Here is a 21,145-nt window from a genome sequence, read left to right as displayed (position 1 = left end):
AAATGCGAGCCAGGTGCCAATTGCCTGAAATATGATCACGTGACCATGGGTTGGGAGCAATGCAACATTTTGTGATGGCCCCTTGAGGCCAACTTAACTTTGAATAGTAGTTAAACAGTTATAAATTGCGGACTATCTGTATTCACACAAAGAATTATTTTACAGCACAACCCATATGGAACCTACCGATATACATACATGAAGGTTAAGTTCTCTTAAACAGCACAAAATAGCAGTAATAGATTACACTGTGAAGTTGAAAATCTTTTGACTGATAGTATGCTTAACTGTATTTTCCTCTCATTGCTCTGTTCCCACATCATCCCATTTTATCTAAATAATTATTAGCAGGGACATGATTCATCTCTGTTGCTATACAAGTCAGGCCGGACAGTTTGAAAATATATTTTATTCACAAATAATAAATCAGCCATAATTTGGCATTTCCAGCTGCTGGAACATTTGAAGCAGCTGTTCCAAGGTTAAAACACTTTCCATATCCCCTATTTTTAAAACTATCTTTTCCAGTCTAAAGCAAACATGATTTAGGACTCATCAGATACAGGTTGTATCTTTAAATATATCCAATCCTTTTAATGCATGAATTTTGTTCAGATTTTATTTACTTTAGATGTTCTTAGATCCCGTCGTGCAATATCCTTTGTTCAAGCATCAAAAAATGACCAGACTAATTTAATATATATTATACTATTTTTTAATTTTGAACACTGTTGGAAAAGTTTAAAAATATTTGTGTAACTATTTGATAATAAACAAACTATCTGGGAACAATTTTACATGATCAAATTACAAACATTTTCATATTTGAACAAATTTCAAAGTGAAAGCTTTTAAGCATTTCATGACATTTAGCTTAAATTTGCTCTTATCTCATTCGTAGATATACCACTTTTCCTTGTTGCACCGAATCAATTCAGCAGTTTGCAAATACTGATGACAAAATAGTGACAAAATATTCTGTTCAAGAAGTAAAATATTTTACTCAGCAAGAAAGCTGGTCTTCAATTTGTTTTTTTTCCCCCCAATCTCAAATTATTTTCTGACTTATTTGACAGTTATTATCTGCAATTCAGTTCAACAGGAACTTGTGAGTAAGCAGGTCTGAAGGTCTATGAAGGAGGTCAACAATGCTAATTAGATATTAAGTTTCATAGTAGCTGCTGATATGCTCATTATATGTGCATTATCACTAGAATGAAGTTGCAATTATAATGTTTCATCCTATCTAAAAATATGATCAAGCTTTGGCTAGTTTCTTCGATATAAATATACCTCCAATTCAGCATTTGCTTTAAATTTAGCAAATTTTGCTGAATAATAAAATTCTTAGGTCTTATCACTTTCACCCTATAGAAAGAAAAGAGGTTCCAGTGAAGTCTGTACTTCAAGTTCAAAATGAGATGTCAATACAGGCTAAATATGACCTACTATTATATTCCAAATATTACATCAAAACTATAATTTAAACTATAATTGCATTCATTTAAGAGTAACATTTATAACTTAGTGTTAGCCCAATGCAGCATGTACATAAATACTAAAACGTGTTTTAGAACACAGTAGAATTTTCGTTTTTAAACTTGTTCATGGAAGCAAGGCACATAACTCAGTATTGTAAAATTATAAATCTAATTCTCAAAACAGTTGAAACAGTCCTTTTATACTGAAGCATGATTTTTCCACTTAACAATTTTCAATTAGATTCTTCATTTTTCCTGTAGGTTTCAGCAGGTGTGGCCCAAACTGTGGAAAGAAAAAGTGTATAAAACTAAAGAAAAAATTCATGTATTTTCCCGCTTGCAATGTTTGTATACAATAGGTTGGAATTTTTATTGACCAGCAGAGTTCATGCCTACTACTAAAAACACCTAGATCAACAGTTGGGGAATTCTATAATTTTAAGTCCACGCCTTTTAAACGTGCCAAGTTGAAATACACTGCTTTAGATTCTATTAGTGGGAGCACTAAATCCACCAGAATGAAAGGAAACAAACGTTCTGGACATGTTGCTCCTTTAACTCAAGGAATGGAAAACAAATCATAAATAATAAGGGACTGATAATAAGCCATGTTAAAAATATGAGTGGAGGATAGTTTGCCAATCTCTTGAGATGAGGCATTCTGGAGATCTCTAGCCTTAATTTATGTCAATTCAAATGTAGCTTGGTTTAGCCTAAAGCCGTAATGGTGAATCTATGGCACACATGCCAGAGGTGGCACGCAGCACCCTCTCTGATGGCACGTGAGCTGTCGTTCCAGTTCAGCCCCGCTGCACATGTGCGCACGCCTCCTGCTGGCCAGCTGGTCTCTGCTGCGCATGCGCAGGGGGCCACATGCGCATGCAGAGGGTGCATGCAGGGGCACAGATGCCCCTTGCACTTTAGGGGTTCGTGCGCTTTGGCCACTCGGTCCAGAAAAGATTAGCCATCACGGGCCTAAAGTATGAACCTAGCCTTCGTTGCTTGTAAACCAGCTGACTCCTGACATTAGTACAACCATTCCACACCATGGCTCAGCACAACATACAAACTTTGGACCAAGCACTTACCAGATTTGTTTCAGAAGTTGAAATCTGTTTATCACTTTCACTTGAACTGTCACTACGGTATCGATATGCAAATTTCTTTTTAAGAGCTTCAGCTATTACTGCAGCAGGATCTGTTGGATCAGCAGTTTTCCTTATTGTGCTTTCCTCCGACCTTCAAAAGAATAAGGTAAGGCTTTATGACACGCTGATTTCAAATGATGCAAATACATGCGCCATTTTCACCAATGATTTGCCTATCTTTTTTTTTTGCTTTCATACTTCAATGTCTTTCTTAAGGATTCTAGTAATTTGATTAACAATCCCAGGAAAATCAACACTGTAAATCCATCACAGTCATGTGATATCTCACTTGACGACAGTCACTTAGCTATGTGGTTACCTGTCCCAATTCTGCTCTTGAAGTGGATCTGTTTGTACTCATCAAAATTACAAGCTACTGTTTGAAAACCAAACTATGAACTTTAATCATGTGAATCAAGCAAACAAATGATTATCTCATCTCTATATCTGCTTAGCAATAATCAAAATATTGCACTTATTCCCTGCAACCCTTTCTCTAATAAGTAAAGGGAAAATGTACCTTTTCACTGAGCGCAGCTTTACATTGTTCATGTCTTTTAGAATATCTAGCATATTTGGCATTTCAAGCTTCTTTGGATCAGCATCTATCAGAGATGTGCCAGAATTTATTCTTTTGCCTTTGCGCTCTTTAATAAGGTCAATGGCAGAAACATTCTGCTGAAGTGGCGGTGGAGGAGGCAGGGGTGGTGGCGGTGGTGGCGGCGGCGGCGGTAGGACAGAAGGGGATGCAGAAGAACCTATTCCAGCTGTAAGAACAACATACATTTAAACATGCTGCAATTATCTTTAATTTTTGGTTAAAAATGACCCATTATTGATTATCAAATAGAATCAGCACTGAACTGGATTGCTATCATGTAACACTACTATATTCCCTCCCTGTTCCCTGAAAGTTTCCATTTTTAAACACAAAATATTATGAAAAAGGTGATGATTCTTTTAAGAAAATATATAGCTTGGCTGTAAATGGTTATACTGATCCCAGTACTGAAGCAGCTTTCTAGTGTATGGAATTTGTTTATTACTTTTCTATAGTGCTGAACAAAAAAAATGACTTCTGTTTACAGATAAACATAGTTTATTGTGTTTTCTATTCCTGTTTCCTGCCTAGAGATATAGGGATTAAGATTGATAGCTGTATGAATTTGTTAACTAAATATAAAAACAACATTAAAACACAGAATTTCATAAAGCAATGGAGAAAATGATAACTATTTAGGAACAGTTGTATTTTTAAGTTTCTAAAGACCAATGAGGGTGCCAGCCTAATCTCAAAAGGGAAACCATTCTATACTATGAGGGCTGTAAAATTGAAAACCAAGGCCCGTAAGTCCTGGTCCTTTTTACTTTATACACATGGTAGACCATTAAAAGATACTGGGAGAATTTCACAATGAACAGGTTGATCAATTTCACTTCTATAGGGAAAAGGTGGTTTTTTAAAAGTATCTTGCTGCCAAAGCATATATGGCTCTATAGGTTAACACGCTCCCTCCCCCAGCACTTTGAACTTACTGCTATTCAGTCAGCAATTATAGAACGAAACAGTGTTTGTATACTATTCCCTAGGAAAATAACATTACATTGTTGGGTAAAAGGAAAATTGGAAACACAGGTAAAAAATTATCACGTGTGTCAAGTGAACCTTTCATAAAGTTGTTTTTAGATATTTTATAAGAACAGTCACACAATAAGTCTCATTTTAAGAACTTCCAATCAAAATCTTTACGATTAGCAAAAGTTTGTAATACAAATCCCAAGATCACCTTGATTCAGATTTCTACAAGAGTCTAATGTAACATTGCCCAATCTATTACTAGTGTTACTACTATTACTCTTTCCAGTGTACCAGATTACCCTTTTCATCACATGCACTCAGCAAAGTATGCTGGTTTACAATCATGTGTGCTATCATCTACCACAAAGGGAAAGCAACAGGTTGTGGAAGGCAGGCTCAAGATCATATATGCAGAGGGAAACCAATAGAGAAGTATGCCATTCCAGATCTTTCATGTCAAGGTGAAAAGAAAGACTACCACAACTAATTTTCTAAATGTCATAATTTATACCCAAGGATATTTGCATCTGAATCTAGTATTTTTTGACTAAAGGCATAACACTTAAAACTTACTAACATTGAGGAAAAGACAATTTAATACCTGCTGCTAAATTTTGTTCTTGTAGGCTTACAATTTTGGCTATTTGTGCTCTTAAATTAGCAAGCTCATTTTCCAATGCATTTATTTTCTGCAATGCTTCGTCATTTTTAGCTACTGCAGTTTTGGAGTCTTCCATTTCTTGTGATTTCTTGGGCAACAATTCTTCGGTCCTTGAGTCTCTTCCTGCGGAGCCTTCACTTGTAAGGAATGGTTGGGATTTTGACCAGCCTTCTGATCTATAATAAAAAAAAAAATAGTTTCAGTTTGTTTCATCATGTAGCATAAATCTCTTGATCAAAGGGAGTCAAGTTAAAGTTCTGTCTCTTAAACCGAATAACTTATTTTCTGCAAATATAGAATACTGTCTTTGCCATGTCTGTATTTAAGCTACAACAGTATTTAGGAAGTTCCTGTAAAGATTATTAAACTATACTGTGTTCTGTTGGAAAGAAGGTAAAGGCAAAGAGTTTGTTTTTGTTCCTTGGCCTTCAGCACAGAAAAGTTAGAAATCTAATAGCATTTACAGAAATATAAATTGTATTTTAATATAAAAAGCTTTCATGAACAGATGGTTTAGAAATTAAACACAACCACTGTTTTTCAATTACTGTATCTGCAAACAGTGCAGAAAAAATCATCTATACAGATATTAATATAATGACATTTTTAACAACTTTTCTTTTAATGTCTAAATTGTATTATAATTTCTTGGGTCTATGTGAGCTTTAAAAGATGTCTTGTACTCAGATGCTTAAAATGTCACAAGACTTTTTATAATTTTGCTTTGCTGACTGTTCTGTAGTTTCTTCTACCTTCATAACTGCAGCAACTGCTAAAGCTTCTAAAGTTCTTGTGTAAACACTTTTCCTTTTGTACTAGAACTGCCGTCAGTCAAGGTTTTTTTTTCCCCCTTTCAAGGGCTTTCACTGTACATGAATTTACATAAACCTACTTCACAGTAACTAAAAGTAGGAGAAAATCAAATAGTATTTTATCAGCACTTTCATTTTCGTATTTCTTTTGCTTTGTTATTTTTAAAATTAGTCGTGAACTTCTCTGGATAGAGTATTACAAATCAAGCCAATACATAAATTCACATGTTGTTAATATTGGAATATCAATAGAATATTTTTCCCCATCCTTTTACATGTAAAAAGGCAACAAAGGTCATCATTATACCAAAAACAGTTGAAAATAACTGGAAAGAATCTAGATACAGGAAGTCTTCCACTTACAACCATTTGACCATTCAAAGTTATAATGGCAAAGTATTTATGACCAGTTCTCACAATTATGACCACTGCAGCATCCCTATAAGTCATGCGATCAACTTCGACTGCTTGGCAACTGACATGCATTTAGAATGGTTGTAGCATCCGGGAATCCTGGGATTGTCATTTGCAGCCTTTCTAGGGAGCTTCTGACAAGCAAAGTTAATGGGGAAGCCAAATTCACTTAATGACCACATGATTCATTTAACAACTAGTGATCTGCTTAATAACCATGGCAAAAACGGTCATTAAATTGGTCATTAACAACTTAACATTCACTTAACAACTGCCTTGCTTAGCATCAGAAATTTTGAGCTTAATTGTGTTTGTAAGTCGAGGACTACCTATAATCTATTTCTTTAAAATGGATTTTCCTTTCCTAGAGTTGCAAATAGCATTCTCATTCTTTCTCATAACTCATTCTGGCTAAAATAATACTGGACATCTATTTGTTGTCTACTACCCAGATATTTTGGTACTAAAATAGGAACATACTATAAAAATATATGCTTATATAAGCATGAAGTTATTGCATAAACAGAAAGGCTAGATAATAAAACATATTTATTACATTTTTAAAAGAATCCCTAAAGCTTGTTAAGATTTTCTTCCTTGATCAATAATATTGTCCAGTTTTCATGTTATCAGAAAACCTGATCGTCAAACTGTAACCTCATAGAAATTGGTTAGTGGCCTTGATCAACAGGTTATCTATGAAAGCTTAAAGAACCAGTAATAGAGGATAAGCTTTGAGAAACATACCGGAACCGTGGAAATACTTTGTCTCCTTCATTATCTTCTTCAGCAACCCACCCTATATCTACAAGGGAGACTACTGCATCTTCTTTTAGTTGGTTAGATTGAGTGCTTTCTGCAGGCTGAGAAGTAAGCTAGATTGATTGGATAATGTTAGATATTAGACCAACTACCTGGATCAGTATGATATCACTATAAAGGTAACATGAAGATAAAATACATAGTGCAATCATGAATAAATGGAAGGGAGAACAAGTTTATACTAGAGTTAAAACACTAGTGTTTTTTTTTTCATTTAGGCAAGGTTTCAAACTTAGTATGAATCCAATCTAAGAAATCTAAGGAATGTAGATTACATTAGATTACATTAGCATTAGCATTTCCACTGTTGTTTCCTAATGCATGGCATGACACACAAATTGGGTACTACATAGCAAATATCTAGCTGCAGATTAGGAAATGTACATATATTAAAGTTACATAGGTGAATAATCTGATCAATTTCAAACTCATACATATTGCATTATATTTGGATGACAAATGAAAGACAGAAATTAGTTTCAGAGAAAGAAACTCCAAATCTTACACTAATGGTTTGCAAATGTTATATTACTGTACTTGTTTCCAGATTTGCCAGCCCAGCTAAGGAGGCATCAAAAGTACTTAAAGGGTAAGAACTACTTTCTAGAAACGGCTGAAGTAAAAATTCTTGATACTGTAAGGTTATATCTATCGAAAATCAAGCCTGTTTGCTATTCTACAGCGTTTAACAGTATTGTCACTGTGACTACTCTGCCGATATTGGATCATTGTGACATCATTTCCAAAAAGGACGAAAAGCATATCACCATGTCTTTTAATTGTTTAACACTTTATTCAGAGAACATTTCATGGTCATGTGAAACTAGAACATTTATATATGCAAGTATATCCATATACTTTATATATCCATATACATTTATATATGCAAGTGGATTAGAACTTCTTGATTGATTATTATTTCAGACTTCACTTGCTTTTTTGGAGACCTGCTATAGGAGAAACTCAGATTTGCCTTTTGTCAGGCTTTAAATTAGATAGGCAACTAAACCCAAGCATTGTGAAAAGATTAAACTTGGGTCAGCAAAATAAGTATCTAAATATCCAATCAACACTTAAAATACCTGGCTAATTATACTAATTAAGTCTCATATGCCCTATTAAAGTAGAAATCCAAAGCATATTTGTCTTGAAGAAAAGTTTAAGTTTTCAGCAAGATTTTGCTGTTAGACTTCCAAAAACGACAAAACAATGGTCACTGCTATTAAAGATCTTTAGCTCATTTTCCATGCACAAGAAAATAAGGAATACAGAAGTTAACAACCAGATTTGTATGTAAATGAATACGAATAGTTAAAGTGAACTTTAGTGAAAAAAGAGAAGACTGACTTACAGTAGGCTCAGTGCACGATCCTGTGATATAACAGCTAGAGAGCAAGAAAGGAAGAAAAAAGGGAAAGAGAGAATGCTATAGAAAAGTTTCAAGAAAGCATGAAGACAGCCGTGATATTATTAGGTTTATTTATTTATTTATTTTAAAATAAACAGCAGAGTTTATTCTGCCATCATTCAGAAAACGATAGTACTTTTTAGGAAAGGACAGGGACAGAGAACTTTTTTGGTCTAACAATTATTTTAAATATCAAGCACGTGACAACTCAAGAACACACTTGTATCTTTCTACTCTCTTTGGCTTGGTTTTAAACTGAATTTGTGTCCGCCATTAAATTTGGCATTTCTCTTTGGTGAATGAATTGGTGAAGGCTTTCCAGAGAAAAGTATTGATTAAGATAGAAGGTATTATTTGTTATTCTTTTATTCCATAATTTTGAATCAATTTCTGCCCAGGTTTTATAAAAAATATGCAGAAGTCACTGACAGCTTAGACCAGTAATATAATGAAATAAATATAGCTACAGGTAAAATAAGGAAAGAAATATCCAATATTTTATCCAAGAAAAAAAGGACATGGTGATATTCACATATCTTATAAAATGTTTCTAAACTGCTGAATTTGTTATGTGTAAATATATGATTTTATCCTTGAATGACTCTTCCACTCAAAAACTGAGTCACAAGAGTTCTATAAAATTCAATGTTATTGGCATTTGAGTGCAATAGAAATAAATAAATCATGACCAATCTTTCCAAAAATATATTCTCTCTCCAATTTTCATATATAACAGATTAGTTTTACTATAAATCACAATTACCAAAGTCTTTTCAGAATTCATTACTTAGAACTGAAAAGTAAGTTCTGTTTAAAATACATGGTGTTGTGATCAGAAAATAAACCTAAAATTAAAAATATACTGAATTTGACCTTTGTGTAATCAATGGTATTCATAGTTTGCCATTTTCAACCTAATTACAAAATGATTTTACAACATTCTTATTTTGAAGGAACTATTTTTAAATCAGAAAATACCATTTTTTTCACCTTTTAAATATGTTGACATTCCTCTTACATAAGTTTTGTTCCTTCTTGATGCAAATGTGTGTGCATCAGCAGTGCCCTAAACCCAATTATCATTTTTTACAATTTTCTGGCTATACAATTTTCTTGCACATTTCTGCCAGTTTTTTTGGGAAAAGTATAAATAGGAACTTGGGGGTGCAGTGAAAAATGTCCAAGTGAATATTAAACATCAAAGAAAGAGAAAAACATCTAATTGCCATTTACTCCACAAGATTACATTCACAGATGTAATTCCTTAAGCTGTAGGCAAAAGGAGTCCTGTTTCTACAATAATTTATAGAAATTTAGAGCCAACCACGAACTGCAAAAATTGTAATGAGACCATGCTGTTATATAGCAATTATCTTAAAGTTAATACAGGCTGGAATACTCTACTACAAGAAGAATCCTGTGTCTCTAATCTGAGAAACACATTATTTGCCTATGTACAGTTTTGTCTTTGACTTTGTAAGCTTTATTGTATAAAAATATAGCCCATAACAGTCATACTTTGCTTACTATTTCAAAATAAGCATTGTATCAAAAAACTTCACAATTATCAAATGAGCTCATGTGGATTTTTTAGGCTGATATTTTCTTCAGACTGATGCCAATGAAGCTTTAAGTGACACTATCTTGCAGAATAAATATAAATATATGTAAAGTATATTTTACTCTGAAGACTCAGAGTAAACTGACCTATTCAGGAAAGTTTTAAAGAAATAATAACATGCCAAACCAGTCAAGTTAATGGTCTACTCGGAAGGGAAAGTATTTGCATTAAAGTATCATATGAAAGCAGTTTTAATAACTGTCCAGTGGAACTTGCAAATAAATTTCATAGCTTATCTCTGGAAAGCTTCACACTTCAGTTTTGTTGGCTTTATGAGAAAGTAGCTATACAGATGAGAAGAGAGTTTTCTTTTATAATTCAGGATATACAGGTTGCACTTCAAAAACTAGTGAGGCCAGGATATAACATTTCAGTTCAGTTGCATTTAAAATAAAATTTAATAAAAATAATAATTATCTATAGTTATATAATAAAGTCACATCCGTTTCTATCATATAAAGAAATTAGAATTCAGCAACAACTTCAGGAAATCTCTAGGATGTGTATTTGTTTAAGGAGATATGTATGTTGCTCTGAGGAACTTCTGTTATAGTTTCATCAGCTATTCAAATTATTTTCTACTCTCATCAATGAAGACTTCGGTATCAGTACATCCAATTTATCAATCCATGTCATTTTCATTTAATTAAATTTTAACCTTTAAAATTAATATAACTACTTTTTTGCCTAAGGAAATTTAATTTGGGGGATGTCCCTATTTTTGGTTCCAAACTGACAGAAAGTAACTTATATCCACAGGTACCACAAACCCAGATTTTTAGGTCTTAGTAATTTTTGTAAATCAAAACAAACAAGTAAACATCTTACCTGAAACTGAACCCTTGGACATTGTATCAGAGAAAGGTTTGAGCCAATTTTTCTTACAATACTTCTGTTTGGGCCATAAGTTTTATTTGACCAAAGCAACTGAAAATAAAAAAGTCTGTGTCAATATTACTTTATTTTTGAAGTTTTAAATAGAGTTAAATAAACTCAGAAAAACTCTATTTTTTGTATAAACATGCATCAAGTTGCATTGTAAGCCTGTATATACAGAAAAAAGATTTAAAATTTAAGATTTATTTTATTGTATACTTCCCAGAATCATGCAAATGACATGGGCGGCTATTTAAATTTGATAAAGTGGCACAATATTCTGTCCAACAACTTTTGAATGAGCTCACAATATCTTTTTTAACCAACAAAATTATTTTGATTATATTTTATAATGTAATGAACTATTCCTCAAACAGAAAGGAGAGAACTTTAGGCATACTTCTATTCTAAAATGCAGTTATATTTAAATCTTATACTGTGTGTTCATGTCCTTTTAATGTCATTGGCATTTATACATGTCATTCCCTATACATTATTCAGATTTTCAGTTTTTGCAAATATATCACTGTAATAATAGATATACTTACTGATTCCATAGTAAACCCAACTTGCATAAATATCACTCTAAATAGATGCTTAATCCAGCAAATCATATAGAATAAGGTAAAGCCTTCAATAATTTGTAATTTGACAACCTCAGCTTGCTAGGAGGTAAAAGCTCCATAGTCAGCCTGGAGAGAAAAAAAATACTTTAGAGAATGTGCAACTGTTTCAATGTGAGAATTCATCTCAAAATAAATATAACAACAGCATTTTTCACCAAAAGTATATAACTGATAGTTTTAATTATATACCACCTTTAATTAATTAAACACTATATAGTTGTTATTTTAATATTCAAAACAGGAAAAAAGGTTCGAAGGAAAACAACAGAAACAAGAACCAATTGTATGAAAAAATGTACTTTTAAAGTTATATAGGGTATACCACAAGACAGAACCCATAGACCAATCACAATATATTTTATTATTTTTTCAGATTAAAACGTTATTGTACTTAGGAATGTTGAAGATCACACTTCAAATGAGTACAAAAATGGTAACCAATTCAATTATTTAATGTAATTTATACAATAAATTGTCTATAGGACCAGCTATGGTACCAGCAACTGAAAACAAGTATAATTTGAAAGTACACTGCATTAAAACATTTAGTATAATTTAGGCAAATAATATATTAAAAAGTGTGTATGGTGAGTGTGGCGGTACCTGGAGACAGCAAAAGAGAAGAGAAAGAACTGGAGGAAATAACAAAATATAAACCCCTGTAAATAGAAGTAGAATGACTGGAACAAAAGAAAGCAAAGATAGTACCAATAGTAATAAGTATCTTGGGTGCAATCCTAAAACACAATGCTAAATACTTTCAGCAGCACTGACAAAAATCAGCATCCATCAATTGCAAAAGGCAACTTTATTGGTACAGTTTATATGCTGTAATGATACCTCTGAACACCATGAAACATATATCCAAAGTCCTTGGGAAGAATTCAATAGATGGATAAAAATGCCAAATCCAGACTAAACATCTGGTTGACTGGGCAACTAATAAAAATATATAGTTTAATAGTGTGAAATTTAATGCCTGAAGATGAATTTTCTTCTGCAGTAAATATGCATATCCCTAAAGAATAAAATTCCTTCTGTACACAATGCTCATGAATAAGAACAATTTAGTCAAGTGAATATAATTATGATTATTTTGGAAAGTAATCAAATTTCTGAACTTTGTAATGGAAAAATGCAACTGAAGAAAAGGAAATGAAATTCAAGCAAAACTGCTATCATAAAATACTGCATTATAAACTTGTTTTAGTTGATGGTTAGTTTCTCCTAGCAGAGGAAAAAGAGATTCATTTGGAAAGGCAGTTCCTAGTTTTAGCTTTATTGCTTGTAGTGGGTTTTAGAAGCTAACTTGTTGGCTGTTCAGTTGTCAGTTGTCAGTTTCTCACCTGGGAATAGCAGTTCATGACATATGCTTCACAGTTGACATTGTAAACATATTCCTTTAACCTGAAATAAAAATATAGTATTTGTTCTTAAAAAGGAGTATTAACTAGATTTATCTTAGATCTTAGAATTTCTCTTACATTTATAAATTCTAATAATATTAAAACGAGAACTTACATTGCCAAAATGTATTATTTTGTATAATTATTTTGTAACAAATACAACCAAGCTATGTGAGAACAGTAATGTACTTCTCCTACAAAGAGAATAAAATAAACAAATGTGATTTGTTCAGTAATGTTTAACATTGACAAGATCAAGGGCAATCAGCATCAGCTATTTTGTTTTGGCTGCTTTACTAAATTATTTTTTTATTTCTAATTTTTACTTTGCAGGTATGTGAGTTCTAGGACTCTAGTTATAAAATCAAGTTGAAACAGACAATTAAATCATTTTTTGTGCTAAGGACATAACATTTAAAGTAAATAAGTTATTGTTTCGTTTTTGATAGGAGATCCAGTTGTGTGAAAGCCTGTACAGAAGTATAGAATCAAATAAATTAGTAAAAGTTCAGCCTATCTAATAATGAATAATGCACCCTAAATTTTAAGACTTTTTTCCATTTAGTTCCTAAATTTAGAATCCAATATTTTGAACTTTAAGGAGCTATTAGAATGCTTCTTTTCATAGGATCTTTATGAAGCCAGAAAAATACTTTCTCTGATTACTATCTATTGATTTATACTGAAGTTGTACTGTCTGTTGACAACTTGATGTCAACTATAAGCAAACCACGATAAGATTTTCTCCATGATGATCTTTCCCTAATCTAGTCTTTTAGGTTTTCCAGTGGTATACTCATCACCATTGTAATTGCATCCATTAGGAATTGTTTCTATTTACTATATTCTATTATAAAATGCACTTATTATTTGGTTTATATTGTGTTTAATTTTTATTAACTTACACTAAGCTTAGTTATACACACTTAATACAACTATTACTAGCACAAGACATTTTATAAATTGCTAACAAAATGACTAATATGAGGACCCAGTTGTGGGGGCAATAAGCTGACTTTGTATAAAATATACAAAAGTATGAAGGCTATTGCTTAACGCATTGTAAGCCGCCCTGAGTCTCCGGAGAAGGGCAGCATATAAATCAAATTTAAAAAAATAATTAAAAAAAATATAGCCGTTAACACCTTTTTGTCCATTTCTATATACAGTGAGTACATGACCATTCCTTGGTAACTTTCTATTTGTCGTTGAAGTAACTTAATTGTGGCAGAATCAAACAAATGACTGAGCCAGAGGTTATAATATTTAATTATGCAAAATTACTGGTTTTGCACACATGGTTGTTACACATATTGCAACTTTATAATTTTAATTTATGGGAAAACATTTCTGTTGCAAATACAATTATACCTGTGTCAAGCGAGTATCAGTATGTAACATAAAAAGCTATATTCTGGCAAATCAGATTATTTTCTATCTAGCTCAGTTTAGCTGCAAATTCAGTGTCAGAATAGTTTTATATGATGTCAGTTATTTCATATCATTCCCTATTGCATCCATTTAACTACAGAAACCAAATATATTACAGAGATTACAGAAATCCTTGTTTTGTGACTGCCTCATTTACTAACCATTCACAGTTACAATGGTAAAAAATGTAACTTTGTGAGCAATCCTCATATTTCTAACGTTTCAGGTTTGTAAAGCAAAGGAAAGCTGAAGTAAGATCATAAGCAGAGTCATGGTTTTACTTAGTGACTTCACTTAATGACTAAGTTGGTGGTCCCAATTATCACTATATGAGATCTGTATCATGACCCTATTTCCCACAATATTGTTGAATGCAACAACATAATTTTCCAAATGCCACATTTTTTTTAATACTTCAATATACACTGCTCAAAAAAATAAAGGGAACACAAGCAGAAGACATCCGAGATCTGAATGAATGAAATAGCTTTATTAAATACTTTGTTCATTACATACAGTAGTTCTGTGTTCCCTTTAGTTGTTTGAGCAGTGTATAAACTACTGTATGTAAAGAACAAAGTATTTAATAAGGCTATTTCATTCATTCAGATCTCGGATGTCTTCTGCTTGTGTTCCCTTTATCTTTTTGAGCAGTATATTAACCACCAAGTTCTGAAGCATTTTGACTATAAATGTCAGATCATGAACACATTTTTCTAACAATGAAAGTAATGTCAGAGCTGAGCAAATTTTTAGTTTTTGCAGAGAAAGACTGCAGTGGGGGATGATTCCAAGTGGGTGAGTGATGTGTTAACCGTGTAGGAAGAATTTTAAAATCTTTTTTGAGGGAGAGAATCTTTTTAAGTGTTCAGGAATCTTACCTTAGATCCCAGATTTTGTGCCCCCCTCCTTTGAATTTTCCACTTAAGTATTAGTTAGAGGCAAATCCTGAATAGGCTTACCGAGTTATTTATTTTGAACCACCAGACAGTTCTTAAGCCTATCGCTCACAAGACAGTTTGCGTCTTTTCCACATGACTAGATTATTTTTTATTTCCAAAGAAATAAGCAAGGAAAATCCGGCACTATTAGAAGCGACAGACGTGGCCGCGCAAATTCTGTTTAGATGTACGAGCAATTGTAAAGAGTATAAACTGCCTTCTCCGGAGCAGCCCAAAGGAGAAGGGAGAAGACAATCCAGGGAACGGGTGTAAAGTAAACCAGAGGAAATTTCTCAGATCAGCCACCGGGGCCTCGCAGGGAAAAAAAAAAAAACAAACCACTACGCCCCAAGGACCTTAGAAAGGGCGCAGAAGCAGTAATTTGAGATCCACCAGGTTTTAGGCCTACCTCAAAAATCAGATCCTCCCGGAGACAGAACGATATAAAACGGCCCTCTTGCGCTCACTCTTCGGCCCCTCGCAGAAACCCGGGTCTGCCCCTTAACGGGCGGGGAAGGGAGCGCCGGGCAAGAACCGGGAGCCGCCGGCTAACACGGCGGAAGAGCCAAAGCAGTTGTCGCCGGGAAGGCACGACTCTCGTCTCCCGCCCCGCGACTGGGGAAAACAAAAAGCGGCGCCCGGCAACGTCGGACGAGACCTTCGGCGGTAACGGCCCGTGTCCTTGACTCACGATCGCCTCGGTCTCTCTCGGCCCCGACCGGACAAAACGTCCCTCATACCCTCCTCGAAACTTCGCGACAGAGTTGAACTGTGACAACAAACGGGAGGCCCCGAGGCAGATGGGAGGAACTCACCTGCTCTTCAAACCGCTCCAGGCTTTATTCCTTGGCTCGGACTCTTCTCGGAGCCGCTGAGTCCCCGCCGGCCAGCAATCCCTCGACTCCCTTCGTCCGTCTCCCTCAGCGACCAATCCTGAGGAGCGCCGGCAGTTGGCCTGACCAATCGCTGTCCGTCATTTAGGGAGGCGAGGCTTAGTCTTGCACTCCCGGCTAGATGACGAGATATATCATCGTCGATAAACATCATCGAGACAGGATAGGACTCTATGATCTCTGGAGTGACATCCGCTCCATAGATCTCCTTTCTCATCTCGATGGTTTCAGAAAGTTCAAACCCCGCCTAATGTTTCGGATAAGATATTTGCGACAAAGGCTGAGAAAGTCCTGCTCTTTAGTATCAAAGGATCGCGTAGGAGCGCCATCTAGTGCTATTTTACTGTAACAAATGCCTCAGTTTGCGTAAAGGCGGTAGTTTACTTTCTCCTGTACTGCGGTAAATTTTGCCACTATTGACTTGACATTACATCGTTATCTACTTAACAGCCACACATTTTCTCCATGATGATCTGTCCCCAAGTTGGTCCTTCAGCTCTTTCAACGGTACCTCATCGCCACTCCAACAGTGTCCATCTATGATACCTTACTGCTGGTTGTCTTCTTCTAGGATATTAGCAGAGAAGCCTTAAAAAAAGAGCACACATTCAACATATTTTCAGATACCTTTAATTTGCAATTCTAGTTGTTGTACTACACAAAATGTTTTATATAGAGTAAAACCAACTTATTGAAACTTAAAAGTCTTATTCAGGGTTGCAAAACTGTAGCTCTCCAAATTCATTCTGTAATCCTTGACCATTAAGTACATTAGTTGTTCCCAGTGGTGGGATTCAATTTTTTAAACAACAGGTTCTGTGAGCATGGCTTAGTTGGGGGTGTGGCTTGGCAATCATGTGACTGGGTGGGCGTGGCTAGCTGGTCACATGACTGTGTAGGCATGGCTAGCTGGTCATGTGACTGTGTAGGCGTGGCTAGCTGGACATGTGACCGGGTGGGCGTGGGTATGTGCATAGGGACTACTCAGAGGGCTGAAAAAAAGTCATTTCTGACTGGGCCTCGCACTTTTGACCGGTCCTCACACTTATGACCATCCTCACATTTATGCCCGTGCAGCTTTCTTAACAACCATGTCACTCATTTCACAACTGCTTCTCTTCACCATAGTGACAAGATAGGGCAAAAACGTAAAATGTGAGGACAGTCGTAAGTTCGAGGACTGGTCAAAAGTGCGACGACCAGTCAAAAATAACTTTTTCAGCCCTCTGAGTAGTCCATATGCACAAAAGGACTACCCAGAGGGCTGAAAAAAGTGATTTCTGACAGGTCCTCGCACTTTTGACCAATCTTCGCATTTATGACTGGTCATCATTTATGCCCATTGTAGCATTCTTAACAACCATGTCACTCATTTCACAACTGCTTCTCTTCACCATGGTGACAAGATAGGGCAAAAACGTAAAATGTGAGGACAGTCGTAAATTCGAGGACTGGTCAGAAGTGCAAGGACCAGTCAAATAACTTTTTCAGCCCTCTGAGTAGTCCATATGCATAAAAGGATACAGCAATAGAGAGGGATGAAGGAAGGGAAGGGAAATTAGAGTAGGAGGGAGGGTAAGAGAGGGAGGAAGAGAGGAGGAGAAGGAGAAAGGAAGAGGAAGTAGGGAGGAGAAGAAGAGGGGGAGGAAGAGAAAGTAAGAAGGAAAGAAAAAAGAGAGGTGGTAGGTTTGAGGAGAAAGATTGCTGTACAATAAAAAAGATGAAAGGGAAGAAAGCCAACCCCAAACAAATATAAAGATATTAAGATAAAAAAATGAATTGTTAAACTTTAAAGAAGAGAACAAATATGAATAAATAACAATAATTAGAAACACACATACAAACATACAATGTATTTTCTTTGAACAGAGCATTTGGCCGGTTCACAAATTTAAACAGTGTTTAGTCATTTCAATTAAATTTACAATTTCTATATTTCCTTTTTGCCATATTTATTCCTCATCTATTTTTGTAAAAAACCAATATTACCCTTCATCCTCATCTCTAATCTTAATCAAATTCAATTTTTCCCTTCTATTCTATATTATACCCCTTCCATTGTCATATATTTTTATATCCATCCTCACATTGGTTAATTATGTAATATTAGTTGTTTAATATAAATTCAACATTTTAATATAAATCAATTAGTTATATAACTACCTTTTTTGTATATTAATCAATATGAACATGAATATTCCAATTATTTCCATGCAATCCAATTTCTTACAAATCAATTATTTATATTTACCAATAATAATAAACCAAATAATTTCCCCCATATATTCCTCCAAACCACAACTTAACCATTTCTGCTTTCAGAAATATACAATTAATAGTATCTCAATTATTACAATTCCCTAGTTAAATAGAGCTTTTTTTCTTTTGTGTTTTAAAATCTTGAACTCTCATCTTTTCCCCTAAATTTCCCATTGTTTGCACCTACCTTTTTTGGTGAGGAAAAAGAAAAGAAATCTGCCTGCCTAATTATCCAACGTTGCAGCAACAGCAAAGCAGTTTGTTTCGTTTTTCAGGATAGCTAGGGGGAAAAAAAATTGCTCCAGCAAGCAGCAGAGCCCTGAGCAAAACAGCTGAGACAAATCAGCTGAGACTCGGGAGCCGATCTAAGCAAGGGCTAATTAGCCTATGCTGAAGCTCCGCGGGCCAATAAAATTACAAAAAAACACCGAACCATTTGTTAAATTGCTGGCTCGCCCGCCCCTCACCCACCACTATTTATTGGCAATAAATAGTGGTGCGGAGGGGCGGGGCAAGCCAGCAATTTAACAAACGGTTCGGCTCCTAGAACCGGAAGAATCCAACCACTGGCTATAGGGCGGCCCTTTGAAGCCCCGCGGCAAGAATTTGAACAGTTTTTTTTCCTCTAGCCATCAGCTGGGACTCCGGAGGCAGCAATAGATTGGGAGTGGGCGGGGTAAGCGAACGGCCGGCGATCCAACAGAGCAGAGAGTGAGGGTGAGTGAAGGCGTGGAAGCTGCTTTCTCCATCCTGCTCTCTTGCGTCCGGAGCCGGTGGGGAACCACGTGGCAGCCCACGTGGATCCCAGGCAGCGGAACTCAGGCTAGGAAAGGGGTGGGCAATTGTGGCTCTTTTACAACCTGTGGCCTTCAACTCCCAGAATTCCTGAGACAGCCAAGCTGTCTCAGGAATTCTGGAAGTTGAAGTCCACAGGTTGTGGGAGGCGGGGCGGGGCGAGGGGCGGGCGAGCCAGCAATTTAACAAACGGTTCGGTGTGCTGCGGGGCCAATAAATTACAAAAAAACACCAAACCGTTTGTTAAATTGCTGGCTCGCTCGCCCCATTTATTGGCAATAAATAGTAGTGCGGAGGGGCGGGGCGAGCCAGCAATTTAACAAAGGGTTCGGCCGAACCCCCTAGAACCGGCAGAATCCCACCACTGGTTGTTCCTGATGGGAACTGTAGTTCAACGTGTAGCAAACCAAAGGTTAATTATGAGAACACTGAACTACACATGTGATAACCACCCTCAACCCCAAACAGCATACCAGGTTAAGGATGTTGGAAAGTTTAATATTTGATCCTTTGCATTGGAATCCTCAAATTTTGGGTCAGGATGGATGCAATGCTATATTTATGGAGCACCAGATTAGCAAAGACTAGTATCTTGAAGGCATGTCACACTGAATTGTGTGAGAGGGTAGCTTTCTGTGATTTTGATGCACAAATAAAACACGTCATTGCTACTATTGCAAACAACACTGTAAATGTTTATGTATAGCAGAGGTCCCCAACCTTGGCAACCTTAAGACTTATGGACTTCAACTCCCAGAATTCTTCAGCCAGCCATGCTGCAGGTTGGATAACCTGCTGGCTGACTGAAGAATTCTGGGAGTTGAAGTCCATAAGTCTTAAAGTTGCCAAGATGTATAGCTTAACCTACTGATTTTTTAAAAGGTCTATTCCCAATTAAATGTGTACAAGATTGTACCCTTAACCACATCCATGCCTTTCCTAAAGACCATATAAATTTGCCTACTTTAAAGGTATAGTTACACCTATATACTTATATTCTTACTATCTATTATAGCAAAACTTTACAGATGCAGCCATTTGTCTTCAGAGATGCTAATTCTGTACAAAGGCATATTTATAAGCATCATGCATGTGGATGTAGAGTAGAAAATTAAAGAATTGGAATTATATTTATGGTAGTGGTTGCACATCAACAAAGTTATTTTCTGGGTATCGTAAGCCTACGCAAGAAACCCACTGATGGGTTTAACAATCACACAAATCTATGGTTTCTTAATAAGCATCAAGTAATTGGGCTTTGCTGGTACATTAAGCAAACTCTGATTGATAATAAAAACTGTGGTTATGTGTAAATCAGGCCATAATGTAACCCTTTTGTAACCACTTATATATTTATCAGAAAACTATCCACAATGAGTCATTTTCCATTTTATAGCAACCTTGAGAAAACGAAATTTAAACTGCAATTTAAACACAATTGTTCAACCAACTCTATGCAATTTACCTCCAGGTAAACATGGTCATCCCGGGTTAGTACTTAAGATGAAAAACTTTAGGAATGCCCAGGGCTGTTATTTAGATTGGGAGAAAAAAGCCAGAAGGCAAAGGCAAAGTATTTCTGTAGAGCTGCCAACAAAATTGCATAGATGTTTCTCTGAAACCAGGTATGGAGTTGCTTTTGATTCAAAGGAAAAAAATTTTTCAAAAAATCTTGGACAAGTAAGTATATAATTGCACTATAAAATTCCACTGCCAAGCCAGCCTCTTAGGAGCTTTCTTTCAGGACTCATGCAGAAAGAATTACTGCACTTTATATTTACCCTAAAATCGCAATCCTATACGTTATTTGATTTGGCTAAAACAGTTAGGATTCACTAACCTAATAAGCCTCACTACGAATAAGCCACGCTACGGGAGTCCGCAGGCAAAGCAAATGTGGGAAATGCGTCCATCCGCCTGCGAACGTGCAAACGTAAATTGTAACCATCAGAAACTGAACCAGAGCTTCTTG

At 35.5% G+C, this 21,145-nt stretch overlaps 1 protein-coding gene across 3 annotated transcripts; it reads right to left on the bottom strand.

Annotated features, from left to right (window-relative positions):
- Positions 1-699: 699 nt before the first annotated feature.
- MTFR1 (mitochondrial fission regulator 1) lies at positions 700-21,115 on the bottom strand. 3 transcript variants are annotated; one of them, XM_034429872.3, is made up of 10 exons: positions 20,639-21,115; positions 16,042-16,707; positions 12,795-12,855; positions 11,371-11,514; positions 10,775-10,873; positions 6,843-6,970; positions 4,810-5,045; positions 3,150-3,396; positions 2,570-2,720; positions 700-1,764 (listed from the first exon to the last, which is right to left on the bottom strand). In XM_034429872.3, the coding sequence occupies exons 4-10, from the start codon at positions 11,434-11,436 to the stop codon at positions 1,705-1,707; spliced, it is 987 nt and encodes a 328-aa protein (XP_034285763.1). In that variant the 5' UTR covers positions 11,437-11,514; positions 12,795-12,855; positions 16,042-16,707; positions 20,639-21,115; the 3' UTR covers positions 700-1,704. The 3 variants fall into 3 exon arrangements, with proteins under 3 accessions (XP_034285763.1, XP_034285765.1, XP_034285766.1); XM_034429874.3 differs by having other exon boundaries at positions 21,014-21,087; XM_034429875.3 differs by lacking the exon at positions 20,639-21,115 and having other exon boundaries at positions 15,636-16,107.
- Between the last annotated feature and the right edge of the window lie 30 nt (positions 21,116-21,145).

The sequence above is a fragment of the Pantherophis guttatus genome, chromosome 3, assembly GCF_059756535.1.
Source record: "Pantherophis guttatus breed Tessera chromosome 3, ASM5975653v1, whole genome shotgun sequence".
Taxonomy (NCBI): Eukaryota; Metazoa; Chordata; class Lepidosauria; order Squamata; family Colubridae; genus Pantherophis; species Pantherophis guttatus.
Note: the sequence above shows the minus strand (reverse complement) of the source record. Positions and strands in the feature narration are given on the sequence as shown.

Bases quoted from the DNA above. Each gene is read 5' to 3' on its own strand.
- MTFR1 (XM_034429872.3), bottom strand. From the start codon at position 11,436: ATGATTTGCTGGATTAAGCATCTATTTAGAGTGATATTTATGCAAGTT. The intron at 3,397-4,809 runs GTATTAAATTGT...TTGTTCTTACAG, and splicing joins AGAACAAAATTTAGCAGCAG to CTGGAATAGGTTCTTCTGCA. The intron at 1,765-2,569 runs GTAAGTGCTTGG...TTCTTTCCACAG, and splicing joins CAACTTCTGAAACAAATCTG to TTTGGGCCACACCTGCTGAA.